The sequence below is a fragment of the Ornithorhynchus anatinus genome, chromosome 17, assembly GCF_004115215.2.
Source record: "Ornithorhynchus anatinus isolate Pmale09 chromosome 17, mOrnAna1.pri.v4, whole genome shotgun sequence".
Classification (NCBI taxonomy): Eukaryota; Metazoa; Chordata; class Mammalia; order Monotremata; family Ornithorhynchidae; genus Ornithorhynchus; species Ornithorhynchus anatinus.
Window position 1 is genome coordinate 16676175 of NC_041744.1, and position 19935 is coordinate 16696109.

Here is a 19935-nt window from a genome sequence, read left to right on the forward strand (position 1 = left end):
CAATGCTTCTACTAAATGAATGAGGCCAGTCAAAGTGTGTGATTCTAAAGCGATTACAGGAGGAAAAACATTTCCCTGACTATAGGCAGATTGTTGCATTTTGGGGAAATTCATACTGTCTTGAAGATATCCATAACTCTTACTTTACAATTTCCTGTCCTGTTTTCACAAAACCGATTACAGCACACATGAAGCCTTGAGAATGAAGAGTGACAGATGTATAGAAATCAATTAATCAATCAATCATTAACTAATCGTATTTACTGAGTCCTTACCACGTGCAGAGCACTGTACTAAGCACTTGGGAAAGTACAATATAACAGAGGTGGTGGGCACTTTCCCTGCCCATATTGACTTTACAGTCTAGAGGAAATGATGGGTTCAAAGTTATTTTTGTTCACACTTCAATTTTCTCTTACAGTCATTCTTTATGAAGGGACAAAATGGGGCCTAAAGTTGAACTGTTGCAGGCAAAGAGAAGTTCACTGTGTGACAGCGAGCTCATTACTTCAGTACAGGTGCTCTTCCTGAATTAGATTTCTAATGGGGGTCATTGGAAATATCACATGAGGACACGGGACAATAAAAAGTCCAAAGTCCAAAAAGTTCAATTCCATTCAGGGCCGTTTGGACTTTTAAAAACAATTGGGTCAAAACTATATCCCTAAAATCAGTGAGGCGGGGCAGTTGAGCTTCCTCAGGATTCTAGCAAAATTCTCTTTAGGGAGGCCCCTTCGCTGGGATTGGAATAAATTCCAATGTTCGGGCCTTTCACAGACAGCAACTAGGGAATCTGCTGCTCACAGATAAAACTTGTTGCCTTCATACAGTTTCGATTGTAGATAATGTTTTTCACTCCATAAACAGCACAGTCACCATCTGGCTCTGTCTTTGTTAATGTGAGCCTGTGATGGAGAAAAGAAAGGATTTTCCATAAATGTCTATCATCAAAATGATACGGATGGACACGTTGACTAGCTTCATGGGTACGTGGATCTCAAAGCCATTAGAAACTAGGCACATGACGCGACTTCCATATAATGGAGAGGAAGACCTGGGGGCTGCAGAGCCTGCCTGATCATCCCGCTCCTCTCCAGCTCATGGTGTCGACATGTGGCTTTCCCAAGGGCTGGGTGGTGGCTCCTGGGGCCCACGGGACCTTCCCCTATGGGGAGGGTCTCAGGTACTGGGGAGACAGCGATTAGAGCCCCTGTGGTTGAAGGAGCACTCACACTCAAGCAGGAAGTCCACATTCAAGTCCATAGTTCACTTTGCTGCCTGGATCATTTTTCTACAAAAACACTCAGGACATGTTTCCTCCCTCCTCAGTAGCCTCCAGTGGTTGCCCATCCATCTCTGCTTCAAACAAAAACTCCTCACCATTGGCTTTAAAGCTCTCAATCACCTTCCCCTCTCGTACCTCACCTCACTACTCTCCTGTTACAACCCAGCCCACACACTTCGCTCCTCTAACGCCAACCTTCTTGCTGTATCCCGATCTATCTCACCACCAACTCCTTGCCCATGTCTTGCCCCTGGCCTGGAACACACTTCTTCCTCAATCCGACAGACAATTTCTCTCCCTGCCTTTAAAGCCTTATTGAGGACACATCTCCTCCAAGAGGCCTTCTCTAAGCTCCCCCTTCCTCTTCTTTCTTCGTTCATTTAATCGTATTTATTAAGGGCTTACTGGGTGCAGAGCACTGTATTAAATGCTTGGGAAAGTACAATACAACAATAAACAGTGACATTCCCAGCCCACAATGAGCTCAGTCTAGAAGAGGGGAGACAGACATCAATACAAATAAATAAAATTACAGATATACACATAAAAGTGCTGTGAGGCTGGGTGTGGGGTGGATGAGAGTGAAGGGACCAAGTCAGGGCGACTCAGAAGGGAGTGGGAGATGAGGAAAAGTGGGGCTTAGTCCAGGAATTTTCTCCCATTCCCTTTAGTGTTGTCCTGTCTTCCTCCCTTTGTTCTTTTCCCTTTCCACCCCCTTAGCACTTATGTACATATCTGTAATTTATTTATTTATTTGGATGTCTGTCTCTCCCTCTAGTCTGTAAGCTCATTGTAGGTAAAGAATGTGTATGTTTATTGTTTCCCAAGTGCTCTGTACTCAGTAAGCGCTCAAAAAATATGACTGAATGAATCACTGAATGAAGGGAGGGACCACCCTGCTCACAAATGTCTCTAATTAACCTCCCCCGTCTCACAAACTGGCCCAGGCCTCTTGTCATCTTTCCTCCGATCCTCAGGTGACAAAGGTAGAAGGAAGAGGCCATAATTATAATAGTAATGTTGGTAATGATAATGATAATAATATATATACATAGTTGGTATTTGTTAAGCACGTACTGTGTGTTAAGCACAGTACCGAGAGCTGGGATAGATACAAGATAATCAGGTCGGAAGCAATACCTGGCCTCACAGGCTAAGTAGAAGGGAGAACAGGTATTGAATCCCTGTTTTCCAGTTGAGGGAACTGAGGTACAGATAGTTTTGCCCAAGATCACACAGCTGGCATGGGGCAGAGCCAGGATTACAACCCGACACAGAGGCCCGTGCTCTTTCCACTACGCCACACTGCTTCTTTTACAGAAGTACATAAATGCTGCAGCATTGAAGTAATGGTGAATAAAGGGTATAAAGGGTGTAGTAAGTGTGAAGATGACACAGAAGAGACTGGGAAAAGAGGAAACAAGGGGAAGGCCTCTTGGAGGAGATGTGCTTTTAATAAGGCTTTGAAAGTGGGGAGAGTCGGATCTGTCGGATAGGAAGAGGAAGGGTGTTTCAGCCCGAGGCAGGATGTGGGTGAGGGATCTCTCTAATCCCGAGACTTACAGGTCACTGGAGAGAGCTGTGCCATCCCTCCACTGCCAGGATCCTCCAGCTCCATCACGAGACAGTCCGATCCATCCGTAGAGGGTAAACAATGCCAGGAAATCCTGTTGGGAATCACAAGCAGACCGCAAAGGGAGGTGTTGTTCTCCAGTTTTCTGAGAATTATGTCGGGTGGGGCATAAAGAGAGCAAGTCCTGGACAGTCTCCATGGGTTCTACCCTGCTCATATGATAGAAAACCCAACCTATCAAAGACAATCCTCCTGGCTGTGAATCCGATTCACCCCAGACTACAGTCAATCAGTCAGCCACTCAGTCAATCAATCGTATTTATTGAGCTGTTACTGTGTGCAGAACACTGTACTAAGCGTTTGGGAGAGTAGAATGTAACAATAAACAGACATGTTTTCTGACCCCAACTAGCTTACGGTCTGGACGGGGGAGCCGATGTATATGTAAAGAAATAAATTACCGATATGTACACAGTCCTGAGGGACTGGGAGCGGGCATAAATAAAGGGAGCAAGTCAGGATGACGTAGAAGGGAATGGGAGATGAGAAAAGAAGGGCTTAGTAGTGAAGGTCTCGTGGAGTGGATGAGTCTTCAATAAAGTTTTGAAGGTGGGGAACGTCACTGTCAGTTATGAAGGGGGAGGGCGTTCCAGACCAGTGGAAGAAAGTGGGCAATAGGTTGGCAGGGAGATAGTTGAGACTGAAGTACAGTGAGAAGATTAGCGTTAGAGGAGCAGAGTGTGTGTTCCGAGTTGTATTAGGAGAGTATCAAGGTGAGGTAGGAAGCGGTGATTGACTGCTTTATGGCCAGTGGTGAGGAGTTTCCGTCTGAAACAGCAGTGGATGGGCAACCAGTGGGAGTTCTTGAGGAGTAAGGAAGCATAAGCTTGACATTTTTATGGAAAAATGATCCAGGCAACAGAATCAAGTGCGGACTGGAATGGGGAGAGAGAGGAGGTAGGGAGGTCTGCCAGGAGGCTGATTCAGGAATCAAGGAAGGATAGGATAAGTGATTGGATTTACACCGCAGCAGTTTGCATGGAGAGTAAAAGCCGGATTTTAGGGATGAATTTTAAGGATTTAAAATTCAAGACCGAAGGGTTCGAGTAGTCTGAGGGTGGCGTCCTTCCCCAACATGAGGTGGCCGGTTCTGTGTTCTCCCACCCCCTGCAACCTCCCCTCGGACTCCCATCACAGCTACTGAATGCTCCAGTCCACTGTAAGAGTGGGAGATGAATCTGTCAATCGGTGGTATTTAGTGAGCATTTATTATGTGCAGATCAACACAGTGTAACGTACAATAGACTTAGTAAATACAATCCCTGCCCTCAAGAACATTACACCCTACCGGGGAAAACTGACAGTTAAATAAATTACCAGTAGCAATGAAGTATAAGGTTTTGAGGGAGAGGTGATGGTGCCCAAGTCATGAGGGGAGATGGGAGACTCATCTCCACGGCTGCATGGAACCTGAACCCACACCCTTCAGGTCCCCATCGCTTGCTTAGTTTCTCTTCCTCCCTTTCTGTGTCGTACTTATTATTCAGGTAAATCTCTCTGTCCCTAATTGCCCCGCCAGGTAAAAGGGTCAGACACTATGCAGAAATATAGACGGTAAACTGGTTGTGGGCAGGGAATGTGTCTGCTATATTGTTATAGTGTCCTCTCCCAGGTGCTTAGTATGATGTTCTGCGCACAGTACGTGCTCAGTAAATTGACTGACAATAACTTTAGTTTGGAGTCCAGCACAGGACAGGTGGCAATCACTGGTATTTATTCAGTGCTTCCTGCACTTGTGTATATATGTACATATTTATTATTCTATTTATTTTATTAATGATGTGTCTATATCTATAATTCTGTTTATATTGATGCTATTGATGCCTGTCTAATTGTTTTGTTTTGTTGTCTGCCTCCCCGCTTCTAGACTGTGAGCCCGTTGTTGGGTAGGGATTGTCTCTGTTGCCGAATTGTACTTTCCAAGCACGTAGTACAGTGCTCTGCACGCAGTAAGCGCTCAGTAAATACGATTGATTGAATGAATGAATGACTGAATGGCTACCCTGCAACTTTCAAGGTGGATTTAGACATAACGGTTGGTGTATGAGTCTCAGTGCCCTCCTGCCCCCAAGGCATTGACTCCCAGGTCATCACAGTGCAGCGAAATGGCGGGGATTCCTCCCTCTAATCGACAGATGAAAAGGAGAGGTCCAGGGTGTTGAAGTGACTAGACACAGGTCACTCGACTGCTTCGGAGCAGAGCCAAGACTAGAGTTCCAGTGTGCAGGAAGCCTGTCCGTGTGCCCTCCCTGGCAGATCTCAAATGTCTCCAAGTGAAAGCTAGAGGCCAAGATGGAAGAGTAACCTACCCGCTCTTCCTGGTCGTCTATCTGCAGCAGGCTGGCGTTCAGAGCTGTGCAGGTTCTCCTGCCATCTTCCCAGCTCTTTTCATCATTCCAGAAGTGGTAACAGCTGTTTCTGAACCCAACCCAGGCATCTGGACAAAGGCCACGGTTGCATCCTAGGTAGCAAGAATGGGTTAGTGTCACTGGCCGGATCTCGGATGTTTCCCAAGCATTGGGTACACAGTGTTTCCGCAACCTCTTTCTCTCATTCACACAGATGATTTTGTTCCATGCTTTCAGTCAAGAGCTTCTCGGCTTCCTCTATTGCTGCTCCCACCTCCATCGTCTCCCATCCTCCAAGAGCTGGGGAGATTTGGAGATGAGTGAGATTATTCCACCACCACTCCATTTATGGTTTTTTTTGTAGCACATTTCAGTCTGAAGCAGCATGGCATAGTGGATAGAGCACGAGCCTGGGAGTTAGAAGGCCATGGGTTCTAATCCGGGCTCCACCACTTGTCCGCTATGTGACCTCGGGGAAGTCACTTCACTTCTCTGTGCCTCAGTTACCTCATCTGTTAAATGGGGATCGAGACTGTGAGCCACACATCAGACAGAGACTGTGTCCAATCCCATCTGCACGTATCCACCCCAGGGCTTAGTACCGTGCCTGGCATATAGTAAGAGTTTAACGAACATCATTGTTATCATTATTAATTGGCCTAATATCCACTCAGTGGAACGAAGGATGGGAGCAGGAATGAGCATTACCGATGCAAACTACACCCTGCTCTGCAGCCTCAGGACAAAGCCATTTTGTTCTCCGGGTCTGAACAATGCCAGAATGGTTCTTAGTGCTAAGAAGAATGAGTGGTTCTACCTTTCTGGCCTCCAGGATTTGGGCTTGTCCAGTCTGTGATGTTCAGAGAAGCATGTGATGAACCTCTGTGTTTCCAGTTAACTGCAGACATCGAGATCAGAGGAGTTAGCTGGGTTTGCTTCCTAGATGTAAGTCATTTTTAAAGCAAACTGTGACATTTTCCTTTGCTACTTTAAGACTGACCTTCAGGTCAGCCACCAGTCACTTACTCTGAGCAGCCAAGAAGCCTGTCGTGACCAGAAGTACAAGAGAGCAGATCCCCAGGGTCACTGCAATATGTCGCCATTTTGTGGTCGATGAATCTACTAAGGGTGATAATAAGGATATTAACTGCTATAATCTTTATAGTAGCAAGAATACTACTTGAGGTCCAGATAATGCTGACTACTTGAGGTCCAGATAGTCATTCCAATGATCTGGCTGCAGGCAGAGATCCAATTAAAATGCCCCAGGAGAGACCCTGGGTCTATTTCACGTGTGTAACTGGAGTTGATTAGGGATCTGCAAGCCTTTAAAGTGTCTGAAAGTGAATGCAGTGATAATAATAATTATGGTAATGGCTAAGCGCTTACTATGTGCCAAGCACTATTCTAAGCTCTGGGGGTAGATACAAGTCAATCATCAGGTTGGATACAGTCCCTTTCTCACCTGTGGCTCACACTCTTAATCCCCGTTTTCAGGGGATGAGGTAACTGAGGCCCAGAGCAGTTAAGTGACTTGCCTAAGGTCACACAGCAGAAATGTGGCGGAGCCGGGATTAGAATCCGGGTTCTTCCGTTTCCCAGGCCCGTGCTCTCTCCACTAAGCCACGCCATAGCAGTCACAATGATATTGTAAGGCGGAGGGTGGAGACTGCAAAAAGTCTGCCATAAGGAAGTCAGGATTGAAGGAGAGCTACACTTCCAGCTGCCAGGATATAATGACGTTGATGCTTTTGGTCATAGCAGGGCCCGGGAGTCAGGAGTGCTTGGATTCTAATCCCGACTCCGCAGATATTCTGCTGTATGACCTGGGGCAAACCACTTAGCTTCTCTGTGCCTCAGTTACCTTATTCCTAAATTGGGAGTTAAGCCCATGAGCCCCACGTGGGACAGGGACTGTGGCTGACTTGAGTTGCTCGTACCCAACTCCACTGCTTAGGACACCAGGAGGACGTAGTAAGTGCTTAAATATCACAATTATTATTATTATTATTATGAAGAAGGAGAATTCATTCAATCGTATTGATTGGGCGCTTACTGTGTGCAGAGGACTGTACTGAGCGCTTGGAAAGTAAAGTTCAGCAACAAGTAGAGACAATCCCTGCCCACGACGGGCTCACAGTCTAGACGACAGGCTCACGTGGCTTGCAGCCAGAGGGCATCTTGGCTGAGCATCTCTGAGCTTGAGCAAAGACCATAATTATGGACAACCAGACTTCAGAGATTTCCCCCAAGCTAGAGGAATACTCAAGGAAACATGTACAAACGTAGGATCCCTTGGACTAAGGCAAGTAAAATATTTAAATCTGCTGGAACAAGTCAAGTGGCCACGCCTGGGACACCTTTGTTCTGGGCACTCTCAGATGCGTCGCATGGCTGAGGTCGATTACGCAGTGTCAACTCCGAGTAGGTCACTGACTGTTCCCTCGCTGATTTTTTGCTCTCTGAGCCCTTTGATCTTCTTTCCTGCAGTGGCCGACGGAGCCTTTCCCGGTTCAATTCTGCATAGGTTTCCTGCTGCTTACTCATCTCTGCAGAGGAGAGGTGAACAGGAAAGAGAGTTTAGGAGCCAGTGTACTTGGACGGAAGAAGTGAGGAGATGGAGATAGCCGGTTGGGTCCTAGCTTGTTGTGGGCAGAGAATGTGTCCATTACCTCATCTATTAAATGGAGATTGAGACCGTAAGCCCCGCATGGGACATGGCCTGTGTCCAACATGATTTGCTTGTATCAGCCCCAATGCTTAGTACAGTTCATGGCACACAGGAAGCACTTTAATACCACAATTATTATTATTATTATTATTAACAGGTGATATCGCTTGTGTGCCCAGTTTGAGTGGGACCATGGATTCTACAGTGACCTTTTTGGTGAACTTTACCCTAAGGGATGTCTTATTTGAATGTGAAGGATGGCTATATTTAAATATGAGAGCTCTAGGGTGGGTGTCCAGCTTGATTTGCTTGTATCCAGTGCTTAGTACAGTGATTGGCACATAGTAAGTGCTTAAGAAATACCATTATTATTATTATTATTATTATTAAAGCGTTCATGCCAGAGTGTAATGGGAGAACACAGTTGATAAGCAAAAGTGGGATAGCTGACGCAGGCAAAAAGAGAGAGGGCGCAAGCTGACTGGCTTTGAAGCCAGTGGTTGGGGATTTTTTTTTAAACAGTATTTGCTAAGCACTAGTAACTATGTGCCAGACACTGTATTAAGCACTGGGATAGATACAAGGTTGGCACAGTCCATGTCCCACATGGGCCTCGCAGTCTTAATCCCCATTTTACAGATGAGGTAAGAGGTACAGAGAAGTTAAACGATTTGGCCAAGGTCACACAGCTGACATGTGGCAGAGCTGGGATTAAAACCCAAGTCCTCTGACTCCCAGGCCCATTCTCTATCCACTGGGCCACGCTGCTTCCCTCCTTTGATTGTTGCAGAGAAAAACAGACAATGGCAGAATTTCATTTTTGGAAAATGATCTCAGCAATTAAGTGTTACTGGAGTGGCTTGACACAGCGAGAACAATGAGGAGGTTGATAGAGTGGTCAAAGTTGTAGAAGACAAATGCCTGAGCCAAAAAGCACTTAGAGCACTAATCTAGGAGTTAGGGAACCTGGGCTTTGCTTCTTTCCTACTGCGTAGCCTTGGGCAAGTCACTTAACTCTGTGCTTCAGTTTCCTCGTCTGAAAATGGGGATTCAATATCCGTTCTCTCTCCTACTTGGACCATGAGCCTCCTGTGGGATAGAGACTGTGTCTGACGTGATTTACTTTACCTACCTCAGTGTTTAGAACAGTGTTTGATATATAGTAAGCACTCATGGCCTAATGGATAGAGTACAGGCCTGGGAGTCAGAAGGAGGTAGGTTTTAATCCTGGCTCTGCCACTTGTCAGCTGTGTGACCTCGGGAAAGTCACTTCACTTCTCTATGTCTCATGTTCTTCATCTGTAAAATGGGGATTAATAATAATATAATAATAATAATGTTGGTATTTGTTAAGTGCTTACTATGTGCGGAGCACTGTTTTAAGCTCTGGGGTAGATACAGGGTCATCAGGTTGTCCCACATGAGGCTCACAGTCTTAATCCCCATTTTACGGATAAGGGAACTGAGGCCCAGAGAAGTGAAGTGACTTGCCCACAGTCACACAGCTGACAAGTGGCCGAGCAGGGATTAGAACCCATGACCTCTGACTCCCAAGCCTGGGCTCTTCCCATTGAGCCACGCTAGACTGTGAGCCCTACGTGGCACCGGGACTGTGTCCAACCTGATTAGCTTTTACTTATTACCCCAGAGCTTAGTAGAGGGCCTGGCACCCAGTAAGCAGTTAAATACCACAATTATTATTACTACTTAACAAATGTAATAATAAGGATGGTAATAGCAATAATAATGAGGAAGGGGCTGGATCTGCTGCTGCCTGGATCATTTTTCAGTGAAAACGTTCAGGCCAGGTTTGCCCCCTCCTCAAGAACTTTCAGTGGTTGTCCATCCACCTCTGCATCAAACAGAAACTCCTTACCATCAGTTTTAAAGCAGTCACTCCCCTTGCTCCTTCCTACCTCACCTTGCTACTCTCTTACTACAACCCAGCCTGGACACTTTGCTCCTCTAATGCTAACTTTCTCACTGTAGCGATCTCATGTATCTCACCCCCGACCTCTTCCCCACATCTTACCTCTAGCCTGGCACACCCTCCCTCCTCACATCCAAAAGACAGTGACTCTCCCCACCTTCACAGCCTTATTGAAGGCACATCTCCTCCAAGAGGCCTTCTCTAAGCCCTTTCTTCTTCTTCCACTTCCTTCTGCATCACCCTGACTTGCTCCCTTTATTCATCCTCTTCACAGACCCACAACAATTATGTACACATCTGTAATTTTATCAATTCATATTAATGTCTGCCTCCCCATTTCGACTGTAAGCTCACTGTGTGTTTGTTATATTGTACTCTCCCAAGCACTTAAGCTCTGCACACAGTCAGGTTCAATTAATACAATTGATTGAGTGAGGAACTGCATCCAAACCAATTCTTTTTTTATCTACCACAGTGTTTAGCATCCAGTAAGAGCTTAATAAATATCATTATTTTTAGGCACTCCACATAATTGAGATAGTATTTACTTAGGCAATATTCATGGCCAAGAGTTTGTCTATCAGTCAGTGTTATTTACTGAGCACTTACTTGTGCCGAGTACTATTCTAAACACTTGGGAGAGTTCAGTATAACAGAGTTGGTAGATATGTTCACTGTCCATTGCAAGCGCTTAGTACAGTGCTCTGCACATAGTAAACATTCAATAAATACTATTGAATGAATGAATGTCCACAAGGAGCTTAAAGTCTAGAGGCTATGAGATATGTGAAGATAATGGATAAAAATAACAATAATAATAATATTTATTAGGAACTTCCTTACTATCAAGCTACGCACTGGGCTAAATACAGTATGAATTGGACATCATCTCTTTCCCTTATGGATCCCCATTTTACAGAAGAGAAAATAAGGTCCAGAGAGGTTAAATGACTTGCCCAAGGTCACCCAGCAGGTCAGCGATACAGGTGGGACTAGAATCCGGGTCTCTAGACTCCCAGACCTATACTCTTTTCATTAGGCCACACTGCTTCCCAGTGGATGAGTAAGGGAGGCATAAGCACTGTGAGCCTGTCATTGAGCAAGGATTGTCTCTGTTGCTGAAATGTACATTCCAAGCGCTTAGTACAGTGCTCTGCACATAGTAAGCACTCAATAAATACTATTGAATGAATGAATGAATAAGCAAGCGAGAAAGAATGATTTACAGACCTAATGAAGATCAGTTTCTAAGAAATATAACTGTGGGGAAACCTGCATAGCATTAAGGAGATAAACTTTGACTAGAAGCTTCATGAAGGGATAATTTTGAAAACAGACATTTCTGAATAGAGCAAACACATTTGACCAGTGAGAAAATCTCTTTACAAGAACACAGTAAGGAAGGTAGTTTCTATCGAGTGTTGGTAATAACAATAACAGTATTTGGCAATGTCCTAAATGGGGGTATATACTTGGTGATCAATCGATCAGTGGTATTTATTGAGTGCATACTGTGTGCCGAGCACTGTACTAAACTTTTGGGAGAATATAATACAACAGAGTTCCCTGCCCTTAAGAAGTTCGCAGTCTAAAGAGACAGAATCCCTGCCCACATGTGGAATCACAGTAGAAGAGCTTGGGAGAACAGGAATTTCATCCCCAGTTTACTGATGAGGAAACTGGATGACAGAGAGGTTAAGTGACTTGTCTAAGGTCACACAGCAGACAAGTGGCAGAGCCGAGTTGAGAACCTGTGTCTCCTAATTCTCTGGGCCATGCTCTTTCGACATGGCCATGCTGCTTTTCAGGCATGTTTGCAGGGATGGATGGGAATCTCACTGTCACCAGCATCATCTTCAGGAACCAAACTGATAGATATACTTTCAAGAGGGGCGAAGTTCAATCGGGTTTTAGGAAGTCAGAAGGCAAATCCAGGCTGCAATCATACTCATTAGGGGATAATTTTGCTTTGAAATAGTTAACTCATAAATACATATTTACGGTCAACTAAAACATGTTGAGAAGGGTTTATTAGCAACGAAACCCTATGCTTGATTGTCTTCACCCTATTTTCAATCAAGCTAGGGACTTCTATTCTCATCAGCCGAAATCCATTTATATATTATGTATTTCACAGGTCCTGATCGATACATCCTTCACTCCTCTAATTCCAGCCTTTGCACTGTACCTCGATCTTGTCTATCTCACCACCGACCCCCTGCCCACATCCTGCCTCTGGCTTGGAACACCCTCCCTTTTCATATCCAACAATTACTCTCCTCACCTTCAAAGCCTTATTGAAGGCACATCTCCTCCAAGAGGCCTTCCCTGACTAACCTTTCATTTCCTCATAGCAATCAAGTGTCTCTTTTCCCACTCTCTTCTGTGTCACCCTGACTTGCTTCCTTTATTCCCTACCCGCTGCAGCCCCAGCCCCAGAGCCCTTATGTACATATCCACAATTTATTTATTTATGTTAATATCTGTCTCCCTAGCTATACCGGAAGCTCACTGTTGGCAGGGAATATGTTAGATTATGTTATACTCTCCCAAGCACTTAGTACAGTGCTCTGAACACAGTAAGTATTCAATAAATACAACAGACCGATTGATTCATGCCCATTTAACTGTGGCGAGTGTGGTTTGGTTTCATTCGCGATCCCATCCGATGTGTCTGTGGGCAGGGAGATTTTCTTCCTTTATTACCGAATTAGAAGTTGAGGAAGTGATTAATCATCCGAAGCAGAAAACCCTTCCCTAACTACCCTGACCTTCCCCAGTATTGTCTCTTTTGGATTGTGGGATGACTGCATTGACTTACGATTAAGAATAGACAAGCCAACCAACGTGCAACATGAGGTCACTAAGAATCCTAGAAATATATTCTTTCCTTAGGAATAATTTTACATGAAACTTTTTTAGGCCCAATAATCCAATCAAGAAGCACCCCTAGCAGGGCTTCAGGGTGAGGTTGGTCCTGGCAATGATGGGAGAGAGAGAGAAAAACCTAGACAAATACCTGTTGGAGTGAATGTGCCAGGACTATCTGTCCAGCAGAGTGCCTGCGTCCGAAGAAGTCTTTACGGTCCGGGAATCCACGAATCAAGTGTCTCATAAGTTCCGACTAGCAAATTCCCTTGGAGACAAATCCAGAGCGATAAGCCCAGAGACTTCTGATCATCTGGTGAGCTGAGAGGGGAGCAGTTCTTCGCTGTTCAATCTGCCAACTGACACTGCACAGGAAGTTCTCTCTCTGCTGCTCGTTTGTAGTTTGTCACACCCACTGGGGACCACCAGGTTAGAGGAGCCGCATCTTGCTGGGCTTAAACAATGCTAGTCTAAAGGACCCTGTCATTGACAGGGTGTGATGGAGGAGGAGGGGACAGGGGAAGTGGTAAGAAAAGCCATGACGGTGAGTTGAGAGAGGTGGAAGGAAATCACTGGCTCAGGAGCGGGGGAGGAAGGTGAGCCAAAGGGGCAGAGCAGAGACAGGTCAGGGGAGACTGGCTCAGCTGGCTTCTCAATAATGATAATAATAATAGTATTTATTAAGCACTTACTAACTGCCAAGCACCGGAGCAGCTACAGATCCCACGTGGGGCTCGCAGTCTAAGTTGGAGGGAGAACAGGTAATGAATCCCCTATTTTACAAATGAGAGAACTGAAGTGATGTGACATGATTTGCCCAAGGACACACAGCAGGCAAGTGGTGAAGCTGGGATTAGAATGGCCTATTTCCATTAGGCCTTGCTAATTCTTGTTGGCATACAGCCCCTCCCTACCTACTTTCCTCCTGCTCTAGCCAGTGCTCTTTCCACCCCTCTTCCACATCTCACGAGCAATGGTTGGGCAGGTATTTCTTGGTCAGGAACTCTGCCAGCTACAAGCCCACTTACTGGCTTCCTGAGCAATTTCAGTTGTTTGCTAACCAACAACCCCTCTTCCCAGGTTAATGTGATAAGAAGCTGTGATCACGAGGCCTCTCTTACTGAATGCACATGTTGATGAGCAACAAAATCCACAGTGCTGAATTCAGTGGAGAAAGCATTTAATCCATTTACCATCTCCGTCCATCAAATGGGTCTTTAACATTTAAAGTATATTCCTCCTAGCTAGATTGCAAGTTTCTTGAGGGTAGTGATCAAGTTGAATGGCTCCACAGTAATCAATCGGTCAGTGGTATGCATTAAGCATTGTTAGGATCTTGTGGGGAGTACAGTTCATTCACTCATATTCAATTGTACTTATTGAGCACTTACTACATGCAAAGCACAATACAAAGCCAAAGGCAATAGAGATGTTAGACATGAACTGGGCCCAAAAGGAGCTTACAATCTGGAAGGAGGGAGGTATTCTTCCAAGCACCTACTACAGGGCTCTGCACAGAGTGAGCACTCAATAAGTGCTTTTGATTGATCATCACCCTTTCCGAGACTGAAATTTAGGCACACATTACTGTCATCCCCGGGTCTTATTTTTGGAAAGAGTAACAAGAAAACCTGGAGGGCTTGCAACATATTCAACTTAGGTTCAATCAGCCATGCCAAAGAAGTTTCGTTCGCAACAAATGTCAAAGGCAGACTGTCAATTGGATTTATGAAGGATGTTGACTCTTCAGGCTGACATGCCAGCAGTAGCCCTGTAGACAACATTCACTGAGACCCACTGGGTGAAGACACCTGCAATAGCCATTTTCAGTGAGACCCAGTTGTGCTGAACAAGAGTACAGAACGGGTGATTCAGGGAGAACGAAGAAGGCGAGCCCGAGAATACCTTTGGGTCAAGAGAATCAATCAATCAGTGGTATTTATTGATCACATCAGAAGGAAACAAGAGCCCCAGAATAATCAGAGACCGGAGTGATACTCCCAGGATGAATTCTATCCTGCTCGCCATGTTAAGAATAGTAACAGGAGCAACGATAATGATAATAATGATGATAATAATATTTGTTAGGGTCTTACTTTGTGCCAAGCACTGTACCAAGTGTTGGGATAGATACAAGATATTCAGGTCAGTCAGCCAATCATATTAATTTAGCGCTTACTGTGTGCAGATCACTATGCTAAACACTTGGAAGAGTACAATGCAACAATAAATGGTCATAGTCCTTGTCCCACAGGACTTTCAGTCTGAGGGGGAGGGAGAAGAAGTATTTAATCCCCATTTTATAGATGAGCAAACTGAGGCATGGAGAAGCAGTAAGGCTTAGTGGAAAGAGCACGGGCCTGGGAAGTGGAGGACCTGGATTCTAATCCGGGCTCTGCCACTTTCCTGCTGTGTGATCTTGTTTAAGTCACTTCACTTCTCTGTGACTCAGTTACCTCATCTATAAAATGGGGATTAATCCCACTTCCTTCCAATCTAGACTGTGAGCCCCATGAGGGACAGGGACAGTGTCCCAGCAGATTATCTTGTATCTACCCCAATGCTTAGAGCAGTGCTTGACACTTGGTAAGCACTTGAGATACCATTAAAAAGAAAAGAGAGAAGTTAAGTGATTTGTGTAAGGTCACAGAGTAATAATCTGAGCTCAAGGTGAGAAACCCTGAGCCTAATTAGCGGTCTACTTGCCACTCTGATGCCCAGTTAACCCAATGCTATATTACATGGTTAGAGCCTGAACTTCATGTTAGTTAATAGAAGCAGAGAAGCAGCATGGATCAGTGGAAAGAGCACGGTCTTGGGAGTCAGAGGTCATGTGTTTGAATCGCAGCTCTGCCACTTGTCAGCTGTGTGACTGTGGGCAAGTCACAACCTCTCTGTTCCTCAGTTCCCTCATCTGTAAAATGGGGATGAAGACTGTGAGCCTCACGTAGGACAACCTGATGACCCTGTATCTACCCCAGTGCTTAGAACAGTGCTCGGCACATAGTAAGTGCTTAACAAATACCAACATTATTATTAATACAATGGTATATTTCCAATCAATTTGGAAACTCTTCCAAGACAAAAGGCTTGTGTGCATCATCGTAGGTTTTTCAAGGAATCACCAGGAACTACTCCATTTCAGATTACCCCTATGGGGCACATTCATGGACCATGTACAAAATAGGTTATGCTGGTGATTGTCTATCACCTCCCCCCAGATAGGAAGATAAAAAGGATTAACATTAAGCCAGAAAAAAGCTAAAAGTATGTCCACTAGGTTGCAAGCCTCTTGAGGTCTGAGATTGTGTCTTCTCTGAGTAAATACTCAATAAATAAGATTGATTGATTGCTAAAAAGAAGCCCTATAACACAGATTTCCATTGGCTACCCCGAATTTAATAGTGTCACCAAATGGTATTCTTTAGGAGTGCAGTAACCAATGAAACACAGATAAAGACACATTTAATAAATATTTCTACTATTTCTATTATGAGACACCATCCTTCTTCTTGTTTTACAAATCCATAACGTTGACATCATCTCTCTCATTCCAACCTGGCACCATATCCTGTTGGTTCTACTTTCTCCACATTTCTAGAATCTGCTCCTTCCTCTCCATCCAAACCACTACCACACTGATCCAAGCCCTAATCATATCCCATCTTGATTTCTGAATCAATCTCCTTGCTGACCTCACTGCCTCTCCCCTCTCCGCTCCATATTTCACTGTCCTGCCTGGATCATTTTTCCAAAAACAAAAAAATGCTCATTCAAAATATCCTTCAGTGGTTGCTCATCCATAGCTACACCAAACAGAAATGTCTTACAAATGATTTTAAAGTTCTTTTACATTTCTTTCCCTCCTAGCTTATCTGCCTGATCTCAGTACAACCCGACCTGCACACTGTGCTCCTGTAAGACCAACCTACTCACTGCACCTTAATGACTTCTTTCTCGTCACCAACCTTTAGCCCTTGTTCTCCTTCTGGCTGGAAAAATCCCTTCTTCTTCATATCAGACAGCCCACTCTTATCTTCACCTTCAAAGCCCTCCTAAATCGCATCTCCAAGAATCCTTCCACTGTTAAGTTCTCGCTTCCCTTTTTTAAGCCCACCCCTCCTCTGCATCACCTATGCACTTGTGTCTGTTCCTTTAAGCACTTTGATATTCTCCCCTTCCCCAGCCCCAGAATGCACATTTACACATCTATCTGTCATTCATTTTGGGGTCTGTCTCCCCCTCAACTCTGTAAGCTCCTTGTGGGCAGGGATTGTCTATACCCATTCCTTTAAATAGTGTTCTCCCAAGCCCTTAATACAGAACTCCGCACACAGTAAGTACTCGATAAATGCTACTGATTGATTGAAAGAAGTAGAAATCATAATCAAGAAGGCAGGCATGGCTTTTGGAAGATAAATGGATATAGTTTGTTAGCAGCAGGGCATCAAACTTCATACAGTGGTTTACAGCTCGTCTGAAAATCAATTACTCAATCTATCAATTATATTTAATGAACACTTATTATGTGCAGAGCACTGTACCACATGCTTGGGAGAGAACAATATTAGAGAATTGGTAGACGTGCTTCCTGCCCACAATGAGTTTACAGTCTAGAGGGGAAGGTAGACAATGATATAAAGAAAAAAATTAAACTACAGATATAGACATAAGTGCCTTGGGACTGAGGGAGGGGTGAATGAAAGTTGCAAATCCAAGTGAAGGAGCTACACAAAAGGGAAAGGGAGAAGAAGAAATGAAAGCTTAGTTATGAAAAGCCTCTTGGAGGACCTGTGCCTTCAATAAAGCTTCAGAAGTGGGAAGAGTGATCATCGATTTCTGATATTATCGATCAAATGTTGATTGGTTGATTACTTGACTGATAGGGTATGAGTTTTCTCTCATACTCATTCACATTTAGGGGTCATTCAACCACTTGGAGGCCTCTTGTCCAAATCAGCACGGAATCTGCTTTGATCCTTTCAACAGGAGCAGCTGATAGCAGTCTATGCCCCAGGGGACCAGTTGTCCCATGGTCCGTCGGGCAATGTTTACCTGCTAAATCTTACACCTAAACTGAAACACTGATGGGCTCCTATACAGCTGGACATGCAAACAAACCCTACAGATTTGTGGCTCAGGGAGGAAACATCGCAACAATATCCTGTTTTTTTAAAACCTTGTGGATATTATTTCTAATTCACAGTTCCACTCCTGCCTCATCTACTGGCTACTGAGACTCCAATCCCTAGCCCAAGGCAGCCCCCCTCCCCTACCTGTTCTGTTTCTAAACTCACTGCTCTTTTCACTCTCCATCTGGGGACAATTTCTTTCTTCCAGCCTGCCCTCAGGGGTCACCCAGAAGATGTTTTTGACATAATCAGGGAGAGCAGATATCGTGCCTCTCCCTTGCCCCCATCTACAGATGTCTCTGTGGCTGAACCACAGATGGACCTACGGTGACGTTTTTGTTTTCAGTTTCAGACTAGCCAGGTCCATGCTCTGCACAGAGAATTGTTTCCAACCACAGAGGACCAGCCTGGAGGATCTTCAACCCAATACTGAGGTGTCAATTTTTAGCTTCCTGTAATCATAGGACTGTTTGTTTTTGACCATCACTTCAATATGCTCAATTCAAGGCATTTGGTTTAGGCCCCCGTCTGAGTGTGAGTTGTTTTTATTGGAGTGTGTGGTTCAGTCAGTGGGCTGGACCACCTCACTCACTACTCTCCTTCTACAACCCAGCCCGCACACTTCACTCTTCTAATGTTAGCCCTCTTACTGTACATCTGTCTCATCTATCTCTCCATCAACCTCTTGCCCCACCCTGCACCTGTCCTGGAAAGCCCTCCTTTCTTATATCTGACAGTCAATTATTTCCCCCGCTTCAAAGCCTTATTGAAGGCACATGTCCGACAAGTGGTCTTCCCTGACTAAACCCTCTTTTTCTTTTCGACTTCCTTCTGCATCGCCCTGACTTGCTTCTTTTATTCATCCCTGCCTCCCAGCCCCATAGCCCTTATGTACATATCTGTAATTCATTTATTTATATTAATGTCTGCCTCTTCCTCTAGAATGTAAGCTTGCTGTAGGCAGGGAATGGGTCTGTTATGGTTTTATATTGTACTCTCCCAAGCACTTAGTACAGTCCTCTGCACAGAGTAATCGCTCAATAAATACGATCGACTGACTTGAGAACTGACTATACGGAAACAGCATGGCGTAGAGAAGCAGCATGGCATAAGGGGTAGAGCACAGGCCTGGGAGTTGGAAGGTCATGGGTTCCAATCCCAGCTCTGCCATGTATCTGCCTTGTGACCTTGGACAAGTCACTTCGCTTTTCTGTGCCTCAGTTCCCTCATCTCTAAAATGGGGATTGAGACAGTAAGCCCCATGTGGGACAGGGACTGTGTTAACCCGATTTGCTTGTATCCACTCCAGTGCTTAATACACCACCTGGCACACAGTAAGTCTTCAACAAATACCACAATTACCATCACCACTCTCCCCATATTCGTAGCCCTACTGGAATCATATATTCTCCAGGAAGCTTCCTTGACTAGTGTTTCATCTCCCTGTCTTTTTTCCCCTCATATGACGTTACCTTTGCACTTATCTAAGCCCTTTTGTACTCCTCCACCTCCCTCCACCACAGCACATATATACATATCTTTGAACTCTGTTGCATCCCCCTTCTAAGAATTCATTTTTGTGTCTGCCCTCTGGCTAGACGATAAGAGTCTTGAGGGCAGGAATAATGTCTTCTTACTTAGTACAGTGCTCTGCCCAGAGTAAGTGCTCTTGATAAATACCATTGATTGCTTAAAATGTGTCAGGAGATATGGCAGTAATGTCTTCAAGTTATATATTTTTAATCACCTTCTGTAGCTAAGGGATAAAGTTATAAGATAATATTCTGAAAATGTGTAAATCATAATTACTGACATTTTTATGAAGTAATTTCTAAAGGGGCTGAAAAGTTGATGGAAAGAAAGAAAGATTGAACCATTTGAATTTATTATGACAATAATATCATCTAATTATAAAAAACTAAGCTAGAAATGGCGGCCACCTAAAGGAAATATAATTAACCGATTGCTGTCCCAAGAGGATGCAGGCTATTGGTTTTTCGCTGCTCCTCAGTCTGACACCTTCAACCCCATTCCCAGCCGACACCAATCTCCTGATACTTCCTTGGAT

The 19935-nt window shown here is 44.6% G+C and overlaps 1 protein-coding gene across 1 annotated transcript; it reads right to left on the minus strand.

The window, feature by feature from the left end:
- Nucleotides 1-224: 224 nt before the first annotated feature.
- LOC103167765 (natural killer cells antigen CD94-like) lies at nucleotides 225-13098 on the minus strand. The gene is made up of 7 exons (XM_029082570.2): nucleotides 12887-13098; nucleotides 7627-7815; nucleotides 6293-6388; nucleotides 6084-6164; nucleotides 5228-5379; nucleotides 2849-2952; nucleotides 225-905 (listed from the first exon to the last, which is right to left on the minus strand). The coding sequence occupies exons 2-7, from the start codon at nucleotides 7811-7813 to the stop codon at nucleotides 785-787; spliced, it is 741 nt and encodes a 246-aa protein (XP_028938403.1). The 5' UTR covers nucleotides 7814-7815; nucleotides 12887-13098; the 3' UTR covers nucleotides 225-784.
- Nucleotides 13099-19935: the final 6837 nt, after the last annotated feature.